General features: G+C 37.5%; 5 protein-coding genes and 1 pseudogene across 6 annotated transcripts in view; 3 read left to right on the forward strand and 3 right to left on the reverse strand.

The window, feature by feature from the left end:
• The window catches only part of LOC131790761 (heterogeneous nuclear ribonucleoprotein L-like), a 26,275-nt gene extending 22,418 nt beyond the window's left edge, over positions 1-3,857 (forward strand). For both annotated transcript variants that reach the window (XM_059108031.2, XM_059108032.2), the window contains exon 22: positions 51-3,857. In XM_059108031.2, coding sequence (XP_058964014.1) covers positions 51-316 — 266 coding nt within the window. In that variant the 3' untranslated portion in view covers positions 317-3,857. The remainder of the gene's footprint in view (positions 1-50) is intronic.
• LOC131790763 (ectonucleotide pyrophosphatase/phosphodiesterase family member 5 pseudogene) lies at positions 3,581-6,390 on the reverse strand (annotated as a pseudogene).
• Positions 6,391-6,536: 146 nt separating this feature from the next.
• On the reverse strand, positions 6,537-10,249 carry LOC131790764 (NFATC2-interacting protein). Its single transcript, XM_059108034.2, has 6 exons — positions 9,855-10,249; positions 9,339-9,497; positions 8,970-9,156; positions 8,237-8,381; positions 7,748-7,866; positions 6,537-7,371 (listed from the first exon to the last, which is right to left on the reverse strand). The coding sequence occupies exons 1-6, from the start codon at positions 10,112-10,114 to the stop codon at positions 7,210-7,212; spliced, it is 1,032 nt and encodes a 343-aa protein (XP_058964017.2). The 5' UTR covers positions 10,115-10,249; the 3' UTR covers positions 6,537-7,209.
• Positions 10,250-10,271: 22 nt separating this feature from the next.
• LOC131790765 (vitamin K epoxide reductase complex subunit 1) lies at positions 10,272-12,543 on the forward strand. The gene is made up of 4 exons (XM_059108036.2): positions 10,272-10,405; positions 10,826-11,018; positions 11,173-11,282; positions 11,992-12,543. The coding sequence occupies exons 2-4, from the start codon at positions 10,855-10,857 to the stop codon at positions 12,210-12,212; spliced, it is 495 nt and encodes a 164-aa protein (XP_058964019.1). The 5' UTR covers positions 10,272-10,405; positions 10,826-10,854; the 3' UTR covers positions 12,213-12,543.
• Positions 12,544-13,215: 672 nt separating this feature from the next.
• On the forward strand, positions 13,216-19,756 carry LOC131790602 (mitogen-activated protein kinase 7). Its single transcript, XM_059107831.2, has 5 exons — positions 13,216-14,038; positions 14,550-15,021; positions 15,774-16,262; positions 16,591-18,103; positions 18,538-19,756. The coding sequence occupies exons 1-5, from the start codon at positions 13,313-13,315 to the stop codon at positions 18,725-18,727; spliced, it is 3,390 nt and encodes a 1,129-aa protein (XP_058963814.2). The 5' UTR covers positions 13,216-13,312; the 3' UTR covers positions 18,728-19,756.
• LOC131790603 (general transcription factor IIH subunit 3-like) lies at positions 19,607-24,596 on the reverse strand. Its single transcript, XM_059107832.2, has 13 exons — positions 24,512-24,596; positions 24,349-24,431; positions 23,771-23,877; positions 23,387-23,541; positions 23,041-23,103; positions 22,704-22,733; positions 22,336-22,364; positions 21,943-22,017; positions 21,720-21,773; positions 21,544-21,612; positions 20,883-21,018; positions 20,269-20,305; positions 19,607-19,822 (listed from the first exon to the last, which is right to left on the reverse strand). Exons 1-13 carry the CDS (start codon positions 24,543-24,545, stop codon positions 19,744-19,746), a joined length of 951 nt encoding a protein of 316 aa, XP_058963815.1. The 5' UTR covers positions 24,546-24,596; the 3' UTR covers positions 19,607-19,743.
• Positions 24,597-24,605: the final 9 nt, after the last annotated feature.

The raw sequence follows: 24,605 nt of genomic DNA on the forward strand, positions 1-24,605 counted from the left end.
ATGGTGTAAAAGAAAACTCGTTCAAACATTCTTTATTTTGTTGTTCTTAGGAGGCGGATCCTATACCCTGAAATTGGCCTTCTCCCCAAGCTCCTCAATATCTCCAACGGCTCCGACCGTTGCTCCTGCAGTTGCTGCGGCTGCAGTCGCCGTCAGCAATGGTGCCAATCCTTTGGGACCTATCGGCTCGCCGGTGCACCCTCGATGTATGGCGGGAAGCCCCATCAGCATTGTGACGAATGGTGTCAAGGAATTAAACGGTGACTCCGAGAGGAATGGGCTGAGTCCAGAGCATTTATCAGGTGCCAGTCCCTAGGGAGGGAGACTGGCACACAGCATCAACCAGCTGTGATAACGTACAGCGGTAATTTCCGATGCTTAAAAGGACTTCAAATGAAAACACAGATTCAACTTCGAATGAAGAGAAATCTCCCAGGTAAATGAATTATTAATCAATGGGAAGAGTTAAAAAAAAAATACATTAGGTCGTTATAAGTCAACAAAAATGTTGTATTGTCGTTCGCCGACTGCTTTGTTTTCGCTCTCCCAGAACAGTTGGTGATGAGCATGCTTAGAAGTTGTAAAAGTTTGAATAAGAATGTTAGTTAAAGGCACCTTTTCATGCATTAGGTTTATGGTTCAAATTTGTAGTTATAGGTTTAACAATTTTCCCTCGTTACATTAAGAATTTATTGAATGCACTGAGGTGATGAAGGCCTTGGTAAAAACCAGCGTTTAATAACCCAAGGTTGAGCGGTTGAAATGCCAGCCCAAAATATATAAATATATTACATAAATATTTACAACATGAATATTAGAGTAATTTTTTCAAAACTCGTATGCGCAGTGAGTCTAAACTAAGATTCCTTTTGTCTACATATACAAAATTTTCCTACATCATAGATATATTAAATCTTAACTCGTGGAGAGAAGTCAAACTTCACAGGCTCCTGAGCAAATGATACCGTTAAAAAACAAGTTATCTATTACTTATGGTAACTTTTTTCCCCATCTAATTTACATTTTTCCACTGAATTTTATTGCAACCGTAATTGCTACCCAAAACTGTTGACACATTGCTGACAACTGTTCAAGGAAATGTTTTCCTTTTCGAGAGAATAAGTTGTGTTTTTGTTGTTGTTGTTTTTTTCATACTTTGACTCAGCATTTCGAGTATTGATTCATCTGCACGATCTACTTTTGTAGTTAAAATTTGTTCACCTTATCTCAAAAGCGGCAGCTTTCAGATAAATTTACCTTCTCCCTTGACATGTGCGTCAACAATTGTTATCAGGTTTTAAGGTAGCAAATGCGACGCGTTGTTTTGTAAAATGTGTATGCCTTACACCAAACACACAAGTGGTGTCTTATTTTACATTTGTTAGTAAGCTTAAAACACACCAAGTCGGTATTTATAATTTAAGATGTTTTCCACAGCGTACGCACCCCCTTGTTTAATACTTTTACTGTGTTATCAGTACGGAAATTCTCCTGACCTATTTGCATACATGTCTTCTTTAATTAGTGGGGAGAATTTATTTGAATACTAATACTGTTCTCGTTTGGTGATTATGGGCGTAATTCCTTTTACTTGATCCCAAAATTTTGAGCCTTTTTCTTCTTTTGAAGTAGCTTCAATTTGTAAATGGCTAGTGCAAATTAGGGTTAGGTTAGAATGTTTGGCTACTGCTTTTTTTTGCCACACTCGAGAGATGTTTTTAATTGATATTTTTGTCTCTAGTGTTTTGATGTTCCAGTGAATATCAGATACTCCTTGGTACCGCTGATTTTTTTTTTGTTAGAGCTTTTTTCTTTGCAGTTCTGTGTATCAACTACCCTTGCAGGAAGCAACGGGGAACATGAGGTCGTTAAAGGAAAATATCAGAATTTTTATTCACATTCAATTTAACCTCGAATGACTTTTAAAGAAATTTTAGACTTATTGAAATTGCTTTTATATTTGCCTTATTTTTTCAAATAATTTGTACTTAGCGAAAAAAATATATTGTTATAACGTACAGTTATTTTTTTCCGGTCAGATTCTCATCAGTTGTGTTTCCTAGCAACGGCGGTTCGTCATAAACTGTAAAGAGCCACCTTGATGTCTTTAACGCTCGGAAAATTATGAAAATTCTCATCCGCGAAACAAAACTATAATTAATTTCCTAAGGAAAAAGAGGACATACATTTTTGTGTGGACCGACAGAAAAATAATTGTTCCAATTTAAAAAGAGAGAGAGAAAGATGTTAGGAAATATTTCAAATAATCGAATCCCACACATGTGTGAACAAACCACATAAAAAGAGTCAGATACAGAATTGTTAAGCTTACATTGAATTTTTGTTCTTTCGGACTTTTTGTACGGGGTCCTGAATGCATAATTTTTAATTGGAAATAATTTAATTACATGGTCTGAGTCAAAGAGGTTTTTAATATAATTCGTCGCACATGTTCAATCACTCATAGAGGTCAACTTTCAATAACGTTGTACATATTATAGGTTATAGAATTTAAGAAAAGAGAGAGGCAAATACAATATCTCCATTTAACACCACAAAGTAGAAGACAAATATTATGAACTTAAAATTACCAAAACATATTTTAGTGAAGTTTGGTATAACGAATTGTTATTTGATTCATTTATATGCGAACGCTAAGACAACCAAACCGCCCAGTCAAGCTCGTACCCAGACTCACTCTTCCGCGTTACCCTTAGGGCGTGTGTTTCAGGGAATGGGAGTTTCGGCCTGGTCACGTGTATCTAAGGAAATAAGAGGAAGAGACTGTCTGGGAACGAGACTGCCACCAAATAACTAAAAAGTCGCCAGCAACAACCATGACATCTGATTTTATTTAATTAATTTTCCAAAAACGAAAAAAGAAAAAAAAATACTGTTATAAGACGCAACGTTCATGTTGAAATGGCGATGCCACGATTTAGTTGAGTTTACCATGAATTGTTCGGAATTTCTGCACGCATTAAATTTTATTCCCTGTTGTCCACAAGTGTTATTTTAAGATTTTGACACCTTTTTCTTATTATATTTCTTATAAATGGATTTTCAATTTGTTGCGACTATAGATTTCATTACTAGCGAACGTTATTCAACCACGAGGGTTTTTTCTTTTGACAACTTTAAATGTAACGTTCTTGAAGATAGAAGCTTTTAAAGATACATCCACGGAAGTTTGATAAGTGTGAGTGCAATTGGAACGTGCCAGCCTGCACTTATCGTGTTCAGTAGACATCTTCGAAAAAGCCTCTGCGGCAGAAAGAGAGAGGGAGAGAGAGATTCGGAAAGCTCTCGTGTTGTGAGGGACAACATCTCAGGTCATCTTAGAGAACTTGTTGCAAACATTGGGTTTGAAAGAACTACTTTTATATTATTTTTGGTAATGTTTGTTTTGTTTTATTCTCTGTCTCCTTATTCATAATTGCTTTGCGTTGTAGTTTAGAGGATTTTTCATTATATTCAGAGGTCGTTGAAACAGTCGCTCCGTCCGTAACTTTCATCTTAGTATTAGATGACACTTTCATTTTAGTATTAGCTGACACTGGAAAATTTTTCCAGGGTCTGGTTTAAGTTGTTGTCCAAAACAAGTTGGTGGCTTGAAAAATGTTTGAAGTAAGGTTAACCTACGTTAAACTGCACACACACTCGTTTTTATGCAAAATTAAAAAGGCCTTGTGTTGGGTTAAAGAGCTTAATATTACAAGGCTGGTTTGTCTTATTCACTGCAGAATTTGTTGCATTCTAAAGAGTTAGTTACCTCGGTTCGGTGATCTAAGCACCGCTATACTGCAAATAGGAATAACATGGAAAAGTACCTCATATTAAAGCTGCATTAATTTTGATTTTGTGGTTGTTTTGTTTGTTGCTCTTTGCATCCATCTACTATTGGAGCGCTATGCTATGACCTCTTCTAACAGTTAAGTCTAATTCTTGTCATAGGAGATTGGAGCCGAGTCGAGTCATAACGCTATAATAGGTGCCCCCTCCCACTCCCTCTCCCCCGTTTTGGAGCTTCAAGTTGCTAGTAATCCCCCTATCCTTGACAAGTGTATGTAAAAGCTTTTTATTATGTGGGCTTTCCGATGAACGGAAACGGTATTGCTTGACGCAGGGCCACATTATGAAGAACTTCTGCTGTCATAGCATTGGTGTGTCGGGCTCTCGATCGAAAAACAATGAGAAGGAGAGGAAAGGAAAAATGATCAATTAGCGCTTTCCCAAACTTTCTTACACTCCGCTGCATCTCTGATGTTTAACCCCGACTGTGAGCAACTCAAGGGCGTTCAACCCCTCCCTATTTCCACTGCCTCTTTTTTTAAGTCCTACAAATAAATACGCCAGCCCCACCTCCGGGGTAGGTTTGCACAGCGTTAAATATGGACTGCCAAATGATTGGAGAAACCCTCACATTTTTATGTTATTATTTGACAACATTTTGGGCCTTAATAAATCTCTAGTCTCATCTAAACTACCATTATTCCGCTGTGGGGGAATTCCCAAGATCTTGCACATTAGTGGGTATATGCTGACCGATTCAAACGGTTTGCCTGTGAAATTGACTTTGAATGCGGGCCCGTGCGCAATAAAAGAAGTAGACATTGACTTGCATTTGCAACTAATACCGTGGTTAAGTTCTACCCAGTGCATGTCCTTTGAGATTTTTATAAGCCTGCCCTTTTTGGAACTCACAAGCCAGCCCTCTGATGGAATGAGCACAAGCGGTGAAATGCGTTGATTATTTCTGCAGTGTAAATCCATGGGAACGTCTTTCTTGTGATAAACGTGCAAATGTGGGACATTTTTTAGCCGCTCGTACACCTCCTCTGTCTTGCCAGCTTTCGGCGCAAGCATCATATTAAACCAGGAATCCCAAAACTCAAAGTTGTCTGGGTTGACGTACTTGTCGAGATCAATCACTTTGTCGCATGACGTGTTAGCCATGCCATGATCCGCTGTGACTATGATGTTAACTTTATCGAACAGATGATGTTTTTTTAAACCTTGCACGACCAAGCCGATGGTTTTATCCACTCGCTGTATAGCAAGAGGTAGATCTGGCCACCCTTTGTGATGACAAGTTTTGTCTGGTTCTTCAAAGTAAGCAGCCACAAAATTCGGCGGTTTTGGACCAGTCAACCAGCTAATTAGTTTCTCCACGCGTTTTTCAAAGCTCATTACCTTCCCTGTGCTGTTCGTGAAGTCAATATGTGGCGAGGCGGAATTAATTTTGTATTTAGGATACATTCCCTTTATTTTGACGCGTTCCCCTAGCCAGTAAAGCAATCCACTTCTTCCTTTGTGTCTCTGGTTCGTTACCCAAATGGGCTCTGCTGCATTCCACCATCGTGGATCTGTCTGAGATGCCCCAAACCACTCCTTAAGAACTGGATCGTACATGGTATTGCTGACTATTCCGTGACTTTCTGGGTATAAGCCGGTTACTATGCTATGATGCCCTGCATAAGTGACTGTCGGAAAAACAGATCTAACATAAGGCACTGTGACGCCTGTTTTTACCAGCATATCCAGGTTAGGAGTTTTCGCCTTGCTTGCAAAATCCCAGCGGAATCCGTCCAGTGAGATCAGAAGAAGGGTTTGAGGATCGCAACAGATTCCTTGAATCATGAAAAATAACCCAGAGAGGGTAAACCAAAGCATTGTTCACCGCTTAGAAAACTGTTAGCGGAAATCATATTAATTAACTGGTTGACCTTGCACGCTAATCAACCTGCCAACAGGTTTGCAGATACCATAAATTACCTGCAAAATTTAAAGCCCTCGACACTCTTGTTTATATTTCTTCTTGTTAACTATTTGGTCGATCTGATCATAAAAAAATGTCCCAAGAAATGATCGAAAACTACTCTTTTACTTTAATTTCTTTCGAAAATACCTTCAAATAGAGATAATTAAGGTTCAACGAGTCATGCAGTCAAGGTTGCACGCTTCGGCGGTTGCGTGACAGTTCTACAGACATGCTTCGGCGCTTCTTCAAACAGATGGAACAGCTATCATCATTAGAATCATTAACTAGAGTATCTGTGAAACTGTTAATGTTTCAGTCGTATTAACAGCTCACTTCATCTTGTTTTCGGCTTTCGGTTTGTCTGAGTGAAAAAGCCGTTTTTCGGTTTTTAATGTCTGATATCCTTGTTCCAAAGCCAAGTTGTTTCACTTTCATCAAGATCCTTATTTTCGACAGCGTTTTTTGGTTTCATTAAACATTTCCAGCTGGTTTTTCGGTTTTTTATAGGTCCCTTGTCTCATACATGATTGGTCGATGACATCTCAACATTAATATTGAAGTAGGGAGGTGTGGAGGGACAAAATAGTCTTCATCAGAGGCTGTGTGCGTCATGGAAAGGGTAAAGCGGGCCAACACTAATTTTTACAGCGAAAGGGCACGTTGTGCAACATCTCGAAGAATGGTTGCGAAGTATACTTTCAAAGACCAAGATCTGCTCGTTTGACAGAACTAATGGAGTAACAACAAACAATGGTGTGTTAAGAGTGTGAGACTGTTTAACTTCATCCGTCTTTACTGGAGATTGAGAATTATAAATCTTACTCAGCTTGAAGAAAATTCTAGTTTTACCCAAAGGTGCACCATAAATGACATGAACCCTGGGGTTTTTCAGGTAATCAAGCAATCTTTTCGAGTGCGCGACTTCCCCCAAAAAAATTTTTGCTGAGGAACTTAAAATCCCTGTCTTCTTCGCACGCGTTCATCAAGATCTCTGCCAGCAGAGAATCCAGTCCATAAAAAGTTGTGCCGTTACGTAAGTTTGAGGATTAACTCACATCTTCAAGAAGAGGGAAACAAAGTGTATTCGCCTTGAACAGGTTCAGAGTTCCATGGAGAGATGCTACTGCATTACAAAAGTAGCCCACCTCACTTTCAAACATTACCCTGCTTTAATGGGTGTGGTTTAACACAATTACTTGAGGACAAGTAAGGTTTGGTTTGCTGAACGAGACGTAATGAAAACATCGGCAGAATTTCGATTGACCTCCTTGAAAGTAAGCACTTCACATCAGACTGTTGTCTCAGCGCCGCATCAAAGAATTCTACTTAACTATACAAACAAAGAAATACATGAAAATACGAGAACACGGTGGTCCAAACCAACTGGAAAAAACAACCAAATGATATGGCGTTAATGAACTGCCAACTTTTGTTAAGTTGCTTTAAAGCTACTTGACTCGGACATCAATGACATCCTCGTGTTCCATGTCCAATTGTTCCGGTGTTTCACCTCCTTTCAGATCCTCTCCATCGAAGAGGAACTTAATTCTTGAACGTGGAAGTTTTCTGTACTCACAGTACGCTGTCATTAGCTTCTCTAGCGGGTCAGTCTGAGATACGAATAAAAGCGTCCAACACAAAGGTCAGTTATAGGTTGTTACCACGCCCAGTTAGCCCTAAGACCGTCAAACTGCCTAACATCACCTCTGAATAACACATGAAGGTCATGAGAATAAAGGAAATGATGGACAATTAAAAAAGCTCTGATTGTTACATAATTTCTCATTGTCAGTATTTTAGGAAAAGTATGGAGAACAGTAGGGAGAAAATGCAGACTGATGTTGAGGTGTAAAAGAGTTAAGAAATAATGGTTTGGATTTCGTCACCTGCAAACTAACATTACAGAAAGTTAAAAAACATACGAGCTTCTGGGTTTTTAAAACAACAGTGCAAAGCTCCTACACTGAATGCTTCCTCTGTACACACCTTTAATATTTGGAAAGCTTTCTTTGAATCAGGTTCTATTCCTTGAACTTTTATCTCAATTGAATTTTTATCTTCTTCCTCACTGTCTGTCAATATTGGTTTATCAACAACTACACATTCTAGAGAGAGAAAAACTGATTTTCACACAAAGCTCTAAATCTCTTGTAAGTCACTGGTAATAGTAAAATGTGTAGGGGTGTTGGCTGGCTTTTCCATGAGGAGTTCCTATACTAGTGTTTTAGTTGCTGGCAATAGGAAAAATTCAGGTTTTTATGCTGTAAATTGTCACTTTTTCTTGCCAAATTGGGGTGGGGGGGGGGGAAGAGGGGGGGAAGAAGGGGAGGGAGGGAGGGGGGAAGGGTTCTGCCAAATGTGCCTTGAGAACCAACCCTCCACATCAGCTATTCATGGCAGGCCTCTTCATCTGGCATGTTCAACAGGTAACTGAATGGACACAGTGCATTGCAACAGGTGTTGACATAAACTTACCAATGATGTCTGCTACACTGAGGTGAATGGAAATGGGTGTATCATAGCCTAAGATGTTGATATCTGCCAGACTTAGCATGATTTTATCTTCTGTTGCACCTTCCAGTTGAGCAAGCTGAGATATGATCTTACCAAATGGTTCTGCCTGTAAAAATTATAATTCATGATCAAAAGACATTTCTACATTAATATCAATGAAATTCTATTAAATCATTTTGAATACTACATTAGCCATAGTTATGGAAAGTGTTCAACTTAAAAGCTCTGAACACTGACTGTAAAATTGACAATAAAGCATTTGGTTGTGTGGTTAAAAGATGATTTAGTTTTATCAACTGACTTGATAATGTGAACTGGCCATTGTAAAGAGTTTCTAAAACTGATGTTTTGATTGTTAGTCCTACTCAGAGGGAATCAAGGAATTGTTGGTTTTGTGTGGTTTACATGACTTTCATTCAAATAGTTTCTTTTTGTGTTTTTCATGTTACCATGTTTCTACCAGTACTACAGCTTCATCTTTTTGTATATAAATCACATACAACCCCAAATTCATTGACCCACTCTGACTAAGGGCTAACACTTTAAAGATCAGCATAAGACTCCCTTTATAGTGGCCACTTTACACATCATTTCATAAAACCAAATTATCTTGTACTTCCCCAAAAATGCAGCATCACAGTTTCTTTAGAAACTTGGGGAGCCTTGTTGGAGCAAAGTAAATAACACCACTTACAGTCTTCATAGTGAATCTTTTTATTCCTGATCTTGTTCTAACTTTAACAACAATATCCCGTTCTGATGGACTGGGAAAAGCATCACTGTCATTTTCACAAATCACACTGTTTGACAGGTGACTGTCAGGTGAGGCCCAGCTAGTATTGGTTGATCTTTTGAGTGAGTCTAAAACATTGTCTAGTTCCCTGAAAAATAATTTTAGAAAAGGAAAAAAACAAATACAGAGTCAGAAAATTTTCTCTACTATTTATGTATAAAGAATTACTCAAAAAGATATTACTTACCAGAAGCTGTGTTCTTTTAACTTACAAAGATCTTTATAAATTCTCCGAACAATTTAATCAACCCATGAAACTTTCTTGCTTACCTAAGCTTCTTATTTTGACGCAAGTTTATCCTCATTTTTGTAGCCTCACAAAGTTCTGGAGACCATGCAGGGGGTGGTGTTGGTGACCTTGTAAGATGTGTTTCCTTGACATCATTTTCTGAGCTGTTTATTTCTTCAACAGACTTGTCCTTTATAGCCCTAAACAATAGCACAAAGTTCTCCGGAGTCAACTTACTAAATCATGTCTGTGACATAAATTCAAGACTCTCTTTCTGACTGATGTCGTCTGAATCTGTTTCTTAAGTATTGTAAGATACCCCTTATAGGTTCCAGGCTTACGGTTGTCCTTCTTTCCTTGTGCTTCAATTTCAATTGTCTCAAATTGGATTAGGATTTTCTGTTTACAATAAGAATCGCATATATGCCTTTCATATGACCTTGGATATGCTTAGCGTAAAAATGGGCCCTTTTGGACGGGCCATCTCTCGCACAGAACATCAGAGGAAGTACCCCCCTCCCCTTCGACCTTCACTATTACAATCATTTACAACTTACCAGTTATCTTCGTCGCTGTCACTGTCCTTTACTTCAGAAGACTCGTTTTCGGCGTATTGTGCTGAGTGCACTCTCTGAAAAGCTTCGTCGTCATCCGACTCGGAGCTGTCAGAGTCTGGCAATTTCATTTGTTTTGCTTTAAATGACAATGCCATTTTCCCTCTGTAGGAAAAAATATCATCACGACTTTGTCGTTTCCTCAATACTTTTCGTGGACGGCTAACGGCCGACTTTGAGTTCTGATCTTCATTTCCAGACATTTTAGATCAAGAGAAACAAAAAATTTTTGTAGTTATTTTTAAGACAGTACTGCTGAGGATCGCAACTCAAAATCCGCGCCGATCTTTCCACACCTGTAGCTTTTCCGTTACTACTGTTGCTATTTTTTCACTTTGAACTTGGTGACCAGGCAACCATCAGTGACCACGCAATTGCAACTTTCTTTCACCAAGCGACCAAAGGCCGAGCACTGTTCACTTCGTGATCAGGCTTTCAATTGTTTTTGTTTGCGTGGAGCTGGATTTGAGGCTTAATTTGTTGTCTAATTACTGGTAAGTAACTGGAGCTCACCATTCTAGCCGTGATTTCATTTAGAACCACAAATCGAATATTCAGTCAACATCATTCGTAACGTAAGCTTAAAATAAGTGTACATTCAACTTTGTTCAGGTGTTTGTTAAGGGAATCTTAATTAACACCTTCATGTAAAATATATTTCTTGTAAAGAGATGAAATATTCTTAATTTTGTTGTGTTATTTATTGAAATGAAAGGGGAAAATAGAAAATTTTTTAGGGTTCGAACATCAAAGTTCATCAGATCAAGGATTGTGGGAGGAGCTGTTGAATGATGTTTTCAAAAACCATATCCCTTCAGCAGTAAGATTTTCCTTAGATACGATTCCAGGCCAAAACGTTAAAGAAAATTCAAGGTGTACTTCTAAATTTCTTTTTTTTTCCTTTTTATTCTCAGGAGAACAATCTAGTCGATTTTTATTGGCCATGGTAAGCTGTCTCGGGGTAATTCGTTTCCTGGCCTGTGTTGCTGGTATAGCTTTGTCAGTTTATGCTCTCCATGTGGAGATATCAAAGGAACACAATAAAGAATACAAAGCTCTCTGTGACATCAATGAACATATGAGCTGCTCAAAAGTATTTTCGTCAAAGTATGTGACTTTTCTTGTGACAATTTTTGACAATTTTTTTTTTCTGTATGAAACTCGTATTTGACAAGTACAATGTGCATGACTATATTACTAGAACATTGTGTAGTATTATTCATTATGGAATCTCCTTTTGGATGCAAATTCTTTCCTCCAGGTATGGAACTGGTTTTGGCCTAGTGGAGCCACTCATGGGGAAAGATTCACCTCTCAATGTTCCTAACAGTATTTTTGGGATTATTTTCTACCTTTTGATGTTTCTCCTTGGTAAGGATAGTCATTACTTAACCCTTTAAGTCCTAAGGGTGACTAACATCTAACTTCTTCTCACAATATCACCCCTGAGTCAAACATTAACATCAAAAATACTGGAAATGATTACAACTAAAGAAGCTCTTGATTGTTAAATGAATCAGGAAATGTGTAGAGAAAATGCATAACAATCTAATGGCAAAAAGGGTAAATTCAATATTACTGCCAATTAATTTCAACACTTTTTTCCATCAGTGTACTCTCTAGAAAAAGTATAGACTGATTATAAATCTGTGCTCAAAAATTGGGCCAGTAGAAAATTAAAGTGGGTTGATAGATTTAAAGACTCTAATTGCTATACCAATCTACCAATATGTAGAAGAAGGAGAAATTATATCTGAAAAGGAAGATGTCAATTAACCTACTTTTAGTGGATTACTTTATGAAAAGAAACATATTTAATCTTTAATCTGCAGTTGAGAGAGATGAAGTAAGCTTCTTTGATAATTCTCTGAAGTGCTGGTAAAAAAAATAGTTTCAGAGTGGTGATTTTCATAACATTTATAATTTCAGTACTAGTGTAATATGCAGTAATACATGAAGTTCATTCTCTGAAATTGATAATTTTCCATATTTACATCACTTTTTTCAACATTACCAGGAGAAAATTTACCTTGATTAGTCCTAGTACTGAGAGGGTATATTTTTTGAATTTTTGCCTCAGGTCTGTCCTCCAACAAGTTTGCAGCCTGGCTGATGTTCCTATTTTCACTAATGTCTTGTGCAGGATCGATATATCTAGGCTACATTCTCTTCTACATCTTACATGACACGTGTGTTGTGTGTATTTCAACATATGTGGTGAATGCAATCCTGTTGGTCATTAGCCTGATTACAGTAAGGTCTGCAGGGGAAAAAGGAGATAGAAAAAAGAAAAAAGAATAAGTAGTATTAACCCTTTAACTCCCATGAGTGACCAAGAGGGAATTTCTCCTTACAGTGTCAATTCAATATAAAGCAGACAAGTGATGAGAGTAAAGAAGAATGGTGATTAGGAGATTTTTGGTTCATCCAATACCAAATTCTCCAAACTAATATCATAAGAATTGTATGGCAGATAGTAAGGAAAGTAATTGATGAGATTTTGGGAGTGAAAGGGTTAACAATTATTTTTTTTAACATAGAGGAATTTTGTGAAATGATACTTGCCCTTCAAGAGATGATTTGTGTGATCCATTGCAATATTGATACCAAATAAAAAAAAATTAAAATTTCAGCACTGTCTTTTAGCATTATAATGATGAGAATATTGTTGTGGTCATCCAGATGAAGCCTCCTTTAACTTTGTGGGGTAACAACCTATCAACTGGCCTTCTTGTTTAATGCTTTTATTTCGCATCTCAGACTGACCCGTTAGAGAAGCTCAAGACAGCAAACTGTGAATACAGAAAACTCCTATGTTTACGAGTTAACTTTCTCTTATTTGTCCCCCTTGCTTCTCTGAAATTAACCTTCTGGCTTCTCCCTGAACTGAATGAAACCTATTCAACAAATTGACACTAAAGATTATTTTGAGTTAAATGGAAAATGTTGTCTTTGTTACCTATAACATGCATTCATGCCTTTCAATTGTTACAAGCTTTTTCTTATGCATTGAAAATCACTACTGCCTATTATCTTGGGTGCAAGAGTGAATGCAAGAAGCACATTCCAAGTATTTATTACTCTAATTATTGATAGCATAAGCAATTTAATTGTAAGGGAAAGTATGTGATTACTTCACTTGATATCTTTTTCCGGCTTTTTTCAGATGTAAGTGGAACGAAGAGGTTTTACGGGGTTTTCCCATAGAGTTGTTAGTTTTCCGGTCGGAGTTTGATTGGTAGCTGGCTACGTAATTTGTTACTATATTTAACGTCGTCCGCCTTCGATATAAATGACGAAACGTAGCTTGGTAACCGCTCATTATTCCGGTCACTCCGACAAGTACCTTATATCTCAAACATGTTCAACGATGCCTTAGTTTTGCGGAGTTCAGCGAAAGAATGGCCACTGGAACGCGCACCTACAAGATAAAAGACAAAAATTTCGAGGTTAAGTTCGAGCTTGATACTCGCTACAAGCTGTTGGAGAATATAGGCAATGGAGCCTATGGTGTTGTGTGTTCCGCCGTTGACACCAAGAATGGCAGTAAAGTTGCAATCAAGAAAATTCCCCGAGCATTCGACGTGGTGACTACAGCCAAACGAACTTATCGAGAGCTCAAGATCTTGAAGCATTTTAAGCATGACAACATAATCTCCATTAAGAATATTCTTAAACCTCCTGAAGATCTGGAGCAGTTTAACGATGTTTACGTAGTTCTAGATTTGATGGAAACTGATTTACATCATATAATTCATTCTCAGCAACAGCTGACCGACGAACACGTTCGCTATTTTCTGTATCAGATTCTTCGTGGATTGAAGTACATTCACTCTGCAAAAGTCCTGCATCGAGATCTGAAACCTAGCAATTTGCTGGTCAACCAGGATTGTGAGTTGAAGATTGGAGACTTTGGAATGGCCCGAGGTCTATCTTCCTCTCCTTCAGAACAGAAGAGGGTAATGACAGAGTATGTAGCTACCAGATGGTACAGGGCTCCTGAATTGATGCTGTCGCTAAGTGAATACTCGGAAGCAATCGATATGTGGTCTGTGGGTTGTATTTTCGCAGAAATGCTCGGAAGGAAACATTTATTTCCAGGGACGAACTATCTCAACCAGTTGCAGGTAATTAGCACTTTCGGATTTCCCTACAAGGTTTTGTTTTCTGATTTATATTTACCAAATGCAGGAAGTGACTGTGTGGAAAGAGAAATTAAAAGATAGAGATTTAAAGAATTTTTACCATTTAGAAACAGAAGAGAAAGCCGTCAATGCAGTTATTGCAGGAACTAACATTTGTCTCAAGGGTGGGGAGGGTGAGAGGTACGACCTACTTCATTGCAATTTCTTTGATGTCAGAGGAGGGAAAGGGTTTACCCTTAGCAGGATGGACAGTTATCAGGAGAAAAAGGCAGCAAATAGTGCAAACAAGTAAAAGCAAGCAAACTTGCACAATCTTTCCATCCTTTTCTTCATTCACAGGAAGCAAAGGTGACACTTAACAAGTAATTTATCGAGTGTTTTTTTGTTATAGCATAATTGAACAGCTAAATTTTATGTTTTAGATTCAACAGGTAAAATATCCCTTGATATTACTGCTTATCATAATTGTTCTCTTAAATTACCTGTATTTCAGCTTATCCTTAGTGTTGTTGGCACTCCATCAGAGAGTTTCATTGAGCGAATGGGGGCAGAACGAGTGAAGACTTATCTTCAGCGACTTCCAAAGAAACAACCAGTCCCACTGGAAAAGCTTTACCCCGAAGACAAATGCCATCCTGAAGCACTGAATTTGCTGGGGAAAATGTTAAAACTTGACCCAAATGAGAGAATATCAGTTGGTGATGCACTGGCTCACAAGTATTTGAAAGAATACCACTGCATTGACGATGAACCAGTGTGCTTTCCACCATTTGAATTTGACTTTGAGGACATTCCTTTTACTAAGGATGATCTTAAAGCAAGGATACTGAAAGAAATTGAACAGTTTCACAAAGAAAAGTCATTGATTTTGTCTCCCGTTTCAAGCCTTCCAAAAGAATTACAGTCAAGTCAAGTTTCCTCAACACAATTAAGAAATGAAAATGGTCATGGTTCACTTAAGAAAGGTAACCTTTTGCTGTTAAGATACAAATATTTATTCTCCTGGATGATTTTTAACCCTTTATACCCTAACATCAGTACACATATTCTCCATACTGTTCTCTTTACATTTCCTAAGGTGCTGATAAGGAGAATTTGTTTAACAATCAAGAGCCTCTGTAGTTGGGGATCATTTCCTTTATTCTTGTCACCTCAATATATGATTCAGGGGTGATATTGTGTGGAGAAATTAGATGCTATGCTTTCTTAGGGATTAAAGGGTTAATAACTAAAGTAACTGTCATATCCATGGGAAAATTAAAGATGGCAAACAAGCATTCTTCCCTTGTTTCTTTCTTCACCCTTTAAAAACCTGGCTTTTTTGGTGGTTGTCCTAAGCACCCCTTGGTTCATGTTTTGATGTCCACAGTGAACCTTCAATGCAGGAGGACTGATTACTATTGATAGCAATTTGCCCTTTTTGCTTCCCTGTATTATTTTTTCAGTTCCTCTTTTTCTTCTTGTATCAGTCTTAAGCTCTCAGTAGGTTCACTTAGCTGTAGTCACCATGTCAAGTGCTCAGGGAATTTTCTTGATTGCAACTTTGCTGCCATTCTTGGTATCATGTCAAGTAAATTTTCACCTGATTACTTGGTCTTTTCTCATTGCTTGGTGGTTGGATAATGAATAATTGTGGATTGGATAATCATAGTTTCATTTAAGTTGCTTGTAGTAGTTTGCTGGATAACATATCTTTTGTCTTGGCTCTTGGTTTCAGGGAATGGCCCAGTTTCCTCTTTGACTCTGGTGGATGTTAAACAGAAGATGGAGCAAAATTTGAAGAGGAAAAAAGAGAAAGAAGAGAATAAAAAGAAGAAAGCCAAAGCAGCTAGAAGGCAATCTGAAAACAAAGAAATCAAGTCAGATGATTCCACTGGGCTCAGTGACAAAGATAAAGAAATGTTAGCTAGATGGGAAAACATGAGAAAACAAACCAAACCATTTATACACCCAATCAGAAAATACATGCAGGACCTCAAGGAATTAAAAGATGAGGTTACAGGTGGAGATCTTCAACCAGGTACTACGGTTGCCTCACAACCAGTTGTACCCCCTGGGAGTCATGCACAGCAGCAGTTTCAGTTCACGCAGTTTGTACCTCAGAACCAAAATGGCTGTGTGACAGGATTGAAAGCTGTTAAGGTCCCAAATCAAGGGTCAAATGTGATGCAAACTCTACCAGGAAGTAGAATGGCTGCACCAGGGGGTAAGTCTAACCTCGTACATTTATTTTTTTATCAATTGCTGTCATAGGATGGAGAAGTGGCAGTTGTGGTTTGTGCTCTTGTTTTGGGATTGCACAGTCTGGGTGGAAGCCTTGGTTAAGTCACTGTGTTGTGTTCTTGGGCAGAATACTTGTCTCTCTCTACTTTTTAGTAGAAATGGGTATCAGAAAACTGTCATAGAAACCTGAAAAAAAACTGTGGTAACCCTGTAATGGACTGGCATCCTGTCCTAATTTTATAAGAGATAGTCAGTGTCATCTGATGGTTAATTCCATTTTTAATATATGTAGTTCATATCTGTTGTTGCAGGAAAGATTGTTCTTCTAGCCCCCTGTGAAGTGGCTTCTCTACCACAGTCCATGCTAATAAACGTTCCTGTTCCAATGGCAACTAAACAATTGTATCCTGTTTCTCAGAAATTGACAACCCACGGTCCGTCTAAACAAGTTTCTCTTACAAGCATAAGCAGTCAAGAAAGTGTGGCTAGTGTGCAGAATAACAGCACAACAAATTCTGTTAGCATGCCACTTCCGGCTAAATCTGTTCTCACTTGTGCAAGCAGTACAGGTACTGGAAAAGCTGTCGGTAACAATGCAAGCAATCAAACAAATAGTACTGCTGTTTCATCTGCAGTAGAAATATCAAGTGCAGTGACTGGTGTCTTCACACAACTGCCAACAACTGCTGTGTCATCAACCTCACTGTTGACAAGTTTGTCATCTTCTGTTCCAGTTCTTTTGCAACAGTCATCCAGGAGCTCCCAAACATTTTTGACTCCCACTGTAGTTGGTCAGCCAGGATTACCTTTAGGGGCCAAAGTCAGTAACCAAGAGGAAATTGTGTCAACAACTGGAAACAAACCTGACTACAATGCGATGAGTACTCCCTCAAGGAACATTCCTGTGATTCTAAACAACTTGGTAAATGCAGCAACTGTTGGTCAGGAACGACTACCAATAATTTCAAAAACCTCAGCGATAACTGAATCACATGTCAAAGTTTCTGCTGACAAAAGTAATTCCTTGTCAAAAGCCTCATCTCAATTCATGTCCACTGTAAATGACTACTCTTTACAAATACCTCTATCTCTGTCAACTCAAGCTACACACACAGGGAGTAGCACTGCTCTTTCAACTGTAAGCAATATCTCTTGGAATAATGTTGCGCAAACTTGTACAGGTCAAGCAGTTCAAGCTTCTGCTATAACACAGACCACAAGTGCTTTCCCATCAAATTCAACTTTCTCACAATATGGTTCATCATTTTCCTTGAGTGATTCAGCTGTATCAAATGCAGCACCTTTAGAAACTGAGTTAAATGTGTGCGGCATGCCAACACCTTCTCTTATGAGTCCAAGAAGCCTTCAAGCCATGTTACAAACCATGCTGAGTACCACAGATGCCCAGCTTCTTTTGAGTTCAATGCTTAACTCTTCAGTAATTCCACCCCCCATCTTTAAACAAGCTGATACTGCAAACAGTACAGCAACAATGACCTCCACAGCAGCAGAACCCTTCCCAAAGATATCACCTCTTGAAAAAGGATCAGAACAGTTCATATCACAGCAGAGTGAGTTCAATACACAGGGAACTGAAGCATCACAAGAGGACAATGAGCTAATCCCTGAGAGCATCCAAGATGCGTTTAGCGACCTCAATGTTCATGGGATCACTGAGCAAGAAAGGTTATCAGAGGAGGTAATCTTTTCCAGTATGCTGTCTTCTAAAGCAAATGCAACTGGAAGTGGCTATGGTTTAGGAATTGATTTTGAGGAACTTCTTGATCAAGCTGGAATTGTTCAGGATCCGGTACTCAACAATTTGTAAGTATCATCTCCACATGCCACTGTACAAATGATGTGTACTTCACTTCAGATGAACATTGTGAGCCTGTTATTTAAATGAGGTGATTAACCTAAACCATGGTTTAATGCAATTAGTGGGCCTCTCTGGCTCTCTATAAGAAGGTTCATTTTATCAAATACATGTCCTTCCACTGTTGGCTTTTTTCCCTCTTAACACTGATCACCAAAATAAATGTTTTCTTATATCTGTTCCAAAAATTCTCTCTAAATATGCTAGATGTACTAGGTAGACCTGGAAGCCCTCCTTCAAGGGAAACAAACTTTGGACTTAACTTGTTGTTATGTTTACTAAACAGGCACATTTTCTAGTCCTGAGGGTGTACCCTGAGTGAAGGTACCATTTTCTTAATTGCAGAATCATTATCAAGAGATTTTTCATCTTCTCTTTGTAGATCCAGCCCTTATAAAGATTCCTGCTTGACGCTTCCAGGTAGCTTACCTAACAGTCCTTCACTATCTGCTTCTCTGCTCTCTGACTGGTTGGATGGCAAGGATATGCTTCCTGTTGATATGGATGAGATTCAAAAAGAGCTGGAATCAAACTCAGTGCTTGCACTGTTCCAAGAAATGGATGATTCTTGATGTCTCTAGATATATATCGTTGTAATAAATTAAATAATGATAATAATAATAATAATAATAATAATAATAAACTTTATTCAAGTGTCGTGTAACTTTAGCATGGTGTTGCTAAATAAATGTAATATTGTGTAAATAATTGTCAACCATGTGGGAAACATCACAATTATGCTCAGTTGTCATTAATTTAAAACTTATTGGTGATTAGCTGAACAGTTGACATGTGTTTAAGGATTCATGTACTGTTATCATGGATTGTTGTTTTGGTCCTCACTGTGTTCAAAACATGTCCAAATCAGGGTATTCCATCGATGTGTCTGTTTGAATGAGAGTCACCTCCTCTAAGTTATGCTCAACTATGCTCAATTATTATTAATTGCAGGATTGGCATCCTCATTTCTCAGATATCCCTTAATTTCCAAACTGTTCTTGCATTATTTTATTGATTTAAAGTAAGTTTTTAGTATATGAAGAAGTTAGAGATACAGTGTCTATGGGGATAAATAATTTTTCTGCTCTTACTTGCTTCATTGGTGAAAAGGAAAAAGTGATGTGTTTCACTTTACTTGATCACTGTAATTCTTGATCTTGATATACATTTATAGATATATCAAGGCATTGTGGGAATTACCCTGAGGGTAAGGAAGGGGGTAATGCATTAGTGTTTTACTGGCATCATATTATTGACAAAGAGGGGGGTCACATGCAACCTTGAACTACTCCTCCTCCCCTTAGATGCCTTTTTGAATACCAGATTGAGGCCTATTAAAGTCAGAAGTTGAACTTTACTTTAATTTGTGGATTGTAATATAAATGGGTTACAACAAAGGATTTTTCAAACTTGCAATTAAATTTTTTCATCTTGTTAAGACTGAAGTTTGATCTGGGATCAAGGTTCACTCATTTTAGCAAGAATTTAAAAAATTAGACTATTTTTAACAAATAACACTTTTTATTATAAATATGTCTGACTAAACAATTTGTACAAGTTACAGCTACAAGAGAAAGGACAATAAATCTCATTTCCCAGGAGCAGTGTTTTCTTTCTTTTTCTTCTTTGGTCTTGCTAGAGGAAGTGCTGGAAGTTTGAATCTTGTCCTGAAGAAGAAATGAGTACAAGAGATAGTAAATGTAAACAAACATAAATCTGGAAGAAATTTCTTAGGAGGCCTAACCTCTGATAGTGGAGCTCCTGTGGAGCCTCAACACCTTAGAGTATTGCAAGAAGTGAAAATTGGCTCTCTGCCTGACATTCGCAAAAATTGTACTGTGCTGTGATAACGACTCGACAGTGGTGGTTTCAACTGTGTTTTTCAAGTGAACATTATCAAACTGAAAAAGATTATTTGCAGGCAATCAAAAGTTGGTCTTAGCTTTGCTTTCTGATTTCCCTTCATTACTGAACCACTCACAGAGTACATTAAATCAAAACCATTGCAATCCTTGTTAAAGTTTTTCTCTTTTTTATACCTTGTTTAGTGCCGGTACATTTGTTTACAACTTTATTCACAAGGCACTTTGATCAAGAATTCAGGTAAACTTACTGGCAAGTGAGACAGACAGGAATGAACTGGCAATAAACTGCAACGCAAGTCAAATGAAAAAAAATCTAAGAAGCTATCCTACATCTGTAACAATAAAATTACAATTAACTAGTTCCTATGTATGTTGGCTGCTGCATACAGTCACCTTTGCAGTGGTTCCTTTGAATGTCACATTGAGCTCACAAGAGTGATGCCAGACATTACAAAGAACAACTGAAAAGAAGACTGATAGCTGTACTCTTTGATGTGTCTTGATTTCTCCTGCGCAATCTGAAGGTAAATCTCCACTTGAAAATGACAGATTTCTAATGAATGCTCAGATTAGTCAAAAAACTAATGATATTACAAGCCAGTAAACTTATAGAAACTGGAATATCAAATAGCTAGATGAAAGTTGTAACATCTCTATTTATGGGTTTACTGGCACAATTACATTCTTTGTGTTTTAGGAGACCCCACTAGTATCTTAGTTCGATTGATCATTTCCCAAAATCCTGCATGGGTTTTTCTCCGACCAAACCCATGGGAAATGATACCATTTTCAGAGACCTTCTAAAGACTGATTCATAAATGTAGTCTTTGAAAGATGAATATGAGTTTTTACTTAGTCTTACTTGATAAACACACTGAACAAACAAATCCAATATCAACAAGTCTTCTGTGGCAGAAACAAGCAGCTCTGTAGTCAATGTGCATTGATGAAGGAAGGATTAATTGATCACGGACTGTTGGCTCTGGAAGGAACACCCACTGAAATGAAAAAAAAGATGTGTGTAAAACTAACTTAGATGAAAGATGGAGTATTTCTGTGAAACAAGATATTTCAAGAGAGAAACTAACAGATTTTCATTATGAAAATCAGTTGGTGATGGTATCAAGGGTAAGTCATTGACAAACTCCTGTGAGTTGCTTAGAGTTGTCAGCAAGCTTCTCTGAGTTGTTGGTAGACTCCTCTGAGATGTCCCCACCCTACTATGGATTGTCCTTAGACTTGTGAGAGTTGTAAGGGAACTCTTAGGAATTGTTTGTGGACAGCCTCAAGTTGTTCCTGAACTCCTTCTCATTATCAATGAACTCTTAAGAGTTGTTGGGAACACCTCTGAGTTAAAGGTTGTCTACTAATCTCTCCTGTTGGGGAGCTGCAGCTGCTCTGATTTCATACCAGAGCACTGATCTCTTTTTTTCTCCCTTTAACCTAAATATTCCTAATTTTCCACCTGAAAATGTGTCTATGTCATCAGTGCACTTATAAATAGATTTCAATCACACACGCACCAGGAGGTATTGAAGCAATGCAAGAGTCTGTGGCACTTTTAGGTACATTCCACCAGTAATGTCAGCAGCCTACAAAGACAAAATAACCACAGTGACTACTTCAATCAATAACAATAATATTACTAGCTCAAAAAAAAACTCATCTATTAGTTTATTTTCAGTGCTGCACTGCACACCTGCTGCAAGAATCCTGAGTGCTCATCCACTACACAAGCATCAATCACTGTATTCTGGAAAAATCAGTAAACAATTACAAACAAACGAAAAAGAAGGTTGAAAATATGCATCAAATACTTAGAAATCGCACTTAGATATTTTTAAAAAATCTCAAAACAGATCACTTGATCAAAGAAAGATAAATTTCAATGAACCTATGAAAGAATACAATTTTTCACTCACACTTTTTTGAGCAGCAAATATGCAGTTCATTATTGGCATATATTGTGTAGAGACATCGGGTGCAGCTTTGAGAACCTACAGGAGATGAAAGATTAGAGTGATGGTTAAACTTTAACTTGCACAATCTGATTCATAATTTTCCTTTCTCCCTGTTATGCCTTTTTCTTGGTGTGGGGCCAAATCAAGATAACTCTTGTTATAAAATGTATTGATATTACTGGCAGATTGAAGTTACATTAATTTTTTCTCACTTATGGGAGTAACAGTGTAAAAGATTTCGGAAACTTGAAAACAGAAAAATGCAGATTTGGTGCAGAAGGCACAACTGCATTTAACAAAACATATTTTAACCTAAATTATTCATTTTTCAGATTATTGCCTTGTTGTGCTTACCATAATCCGAGACTTGATCTTCTGTCCAACTAATTAGAAAGAAAGATTTGTTTAAAAAACAATTTGCATCAAACAGCTAAACATAATGAACTAAAAACTAACTATTACTTGGGCCACAGCAGGCTTTAGTTTGAGATAGAGGGGGTCTAAAATATACCCAGCAGTTTATTAAGTAGCTGTGGTGTTTCCAAACAGGTGTATTTATTGGGAAAAGGGCTTAGTAAAAGTATACATAAAAGATAAGAGTTCATTTAGCTCTCAATTGCGTATAGGTACATTTTTTAACTACGAAGCCATAGGAGAATATTATAGGCCCTCTGGTTTGTATCCCCTACCAAAGTTGGTCACAAGAAAACAAAAATTGTTACCTGGGCATTCTTTTTCAGCTCTGTGGATATCTAATTTCTGTTAAGTTTTATATATAATTTTATCTCTTCTGAAACACTTTAAGGCCAGTAAAATTGGGGCACATGTTATTCACACCACTTCAAAGGTTGTTGTGCTATTACACTTTTCATTGAAAATTAGTTAGGGTTTGGAGAATTCCTTTTGGGTGTTATGTTAAGTTCTCACCAGCTGATAAGCTCATCCCTTCACATAAGTTGTTGGCAAATAAACAAAGTAAATGTGTTCATAATGAGGATAAATAATATATCTGACCACTTCTTGGAGTTAAAGGGTTAATCCTCTTTAAAATAAGGATACAACACAAGGCCATTGTTAAGGCACTGGCAAGAAGTGTTGGAGGCAATTCAGTGGTTTGGTTATCTGTTGGTCAACAAAAGCAGATCTCTCTAAGACTGCTAATTTAAACATTCATGATTACTTTTGATTTACATTGTTAAACAAAAATATAGGGAGTAGAAAAGGTATAAGTGTATCAGGTATTTTAAGGGTTGAAAACCTTATCCATAATAATCAGATCAAGAGAACACAATTACATGTTCTTGTTGAAAATGATTTCAGGTTATAACAAGTTTAGACTAATTTGATTGGATTTAATCATTCTGACCTAAACAGATAACTTTTATCAACATACTGGGTTTTGTACCTGTTAAATCTTCTGTAGACAACAGACTCTTCATTTCTGTAATGATGGCATCATTTACTTCAGCGAAGCCTTCATATTTCCCATCTGTTGGAAGCTCTTTTTGATCATTATTACTGATTTCCTCACCAGAGTCATCTTTCGGAAACACAAACTTACTATGTGGGATACAAAATTATTGCAATTATTAAATATCCTTGGCATTAGGGATCTTTAGCAAGTCTTTGACAATCTTCAAAGATCCTTAAAGATCCTTTGAGGTTTTCCTCCAGAGATGATCCCCAAGCTCAAAACATGGAAGTTGGCAGGTATACTGCTACTACTCATGTACCTGAAAATTACACCATCAGCTATTTGAGTATGAAATTGACTTGTGCCTGCTCATACCTTGTACTAGTGTGTGAAATGATAAAAGAAAGGCAGTTGTTGTGCTGCATCATCAAATGTGCATTACAAAACACCATGAGGCTGTCCACACAGTGTGTCAAACTGATCTGAAATGCAAAATAAAAATCTGAAATTTAAAATGAGACCTGGTTCATTAAAAAAAGTTTGACTGTCTCTTTTTAAAACTCAATAGGCCATCAATTCTCTAGAACTTGCCAAATGCTCATGTAAAGTAATCTTAATCCCATGACTCTCTTGACGAATCAAGGTTAGCATATATGTCAATTCTCCCTACAATTTCAATACAAAGTAAAGCAGACGAGTTGTGAGAATTAACTAAACATAAAATAGAAGATTTTGTTTCGATATATCATCAATTTTCCAGACCAGCTCAGAAAGAGAAAACTCGCTCCAAGATCTTTAAATGGAGTGAAAGGGCTACAATAGACTATCTTAAAACTACAGCGTCGAAGATTGTAATAAAAACACAAGTTTCCTCTCAGATATTTGATAGAGTAGTTTCTCTACGCTTATAAGTTTCCTTAAAGTTAGTTGGTAGAAATCAAATTTAAGCTAACCCGCTGTTGATCTTCGTTACCAGCTCTTCCCCACCACACTGGATTGGCGTCAAGAATAACCACCAGTAGATTTGAAATATTTTCTGAAAAAAAATTTCCCCTCATTAGTTTCTTAATCGTGATATTTAGATACAAATTTGGCATATACATTGAGGTGTCTCACCGTCCGCCATATTGAAATTTTGATTGATCCTCATGTAAAATGTCACGCTTTCTCTCTCGTGATCGACATTTTGCGTGACCAGTGCGTCACCCTA

This window comes from Pocillopora verrucosa, chromosome 2 (assembly GCF_036669915.1).
Source record: "Pocillopora verrucosa isolate sample1 chromosome 2, ASM3666991v2, whole genome shotgun sequence".
In the NCBI taxonomy this organism is placed as follows: Eukaryota; Metazoa; Cnidaria; class Anthozoa; order Scleractinia; family Pocilloporidae; genus Pocillopora; species Pocillopora verrucosa.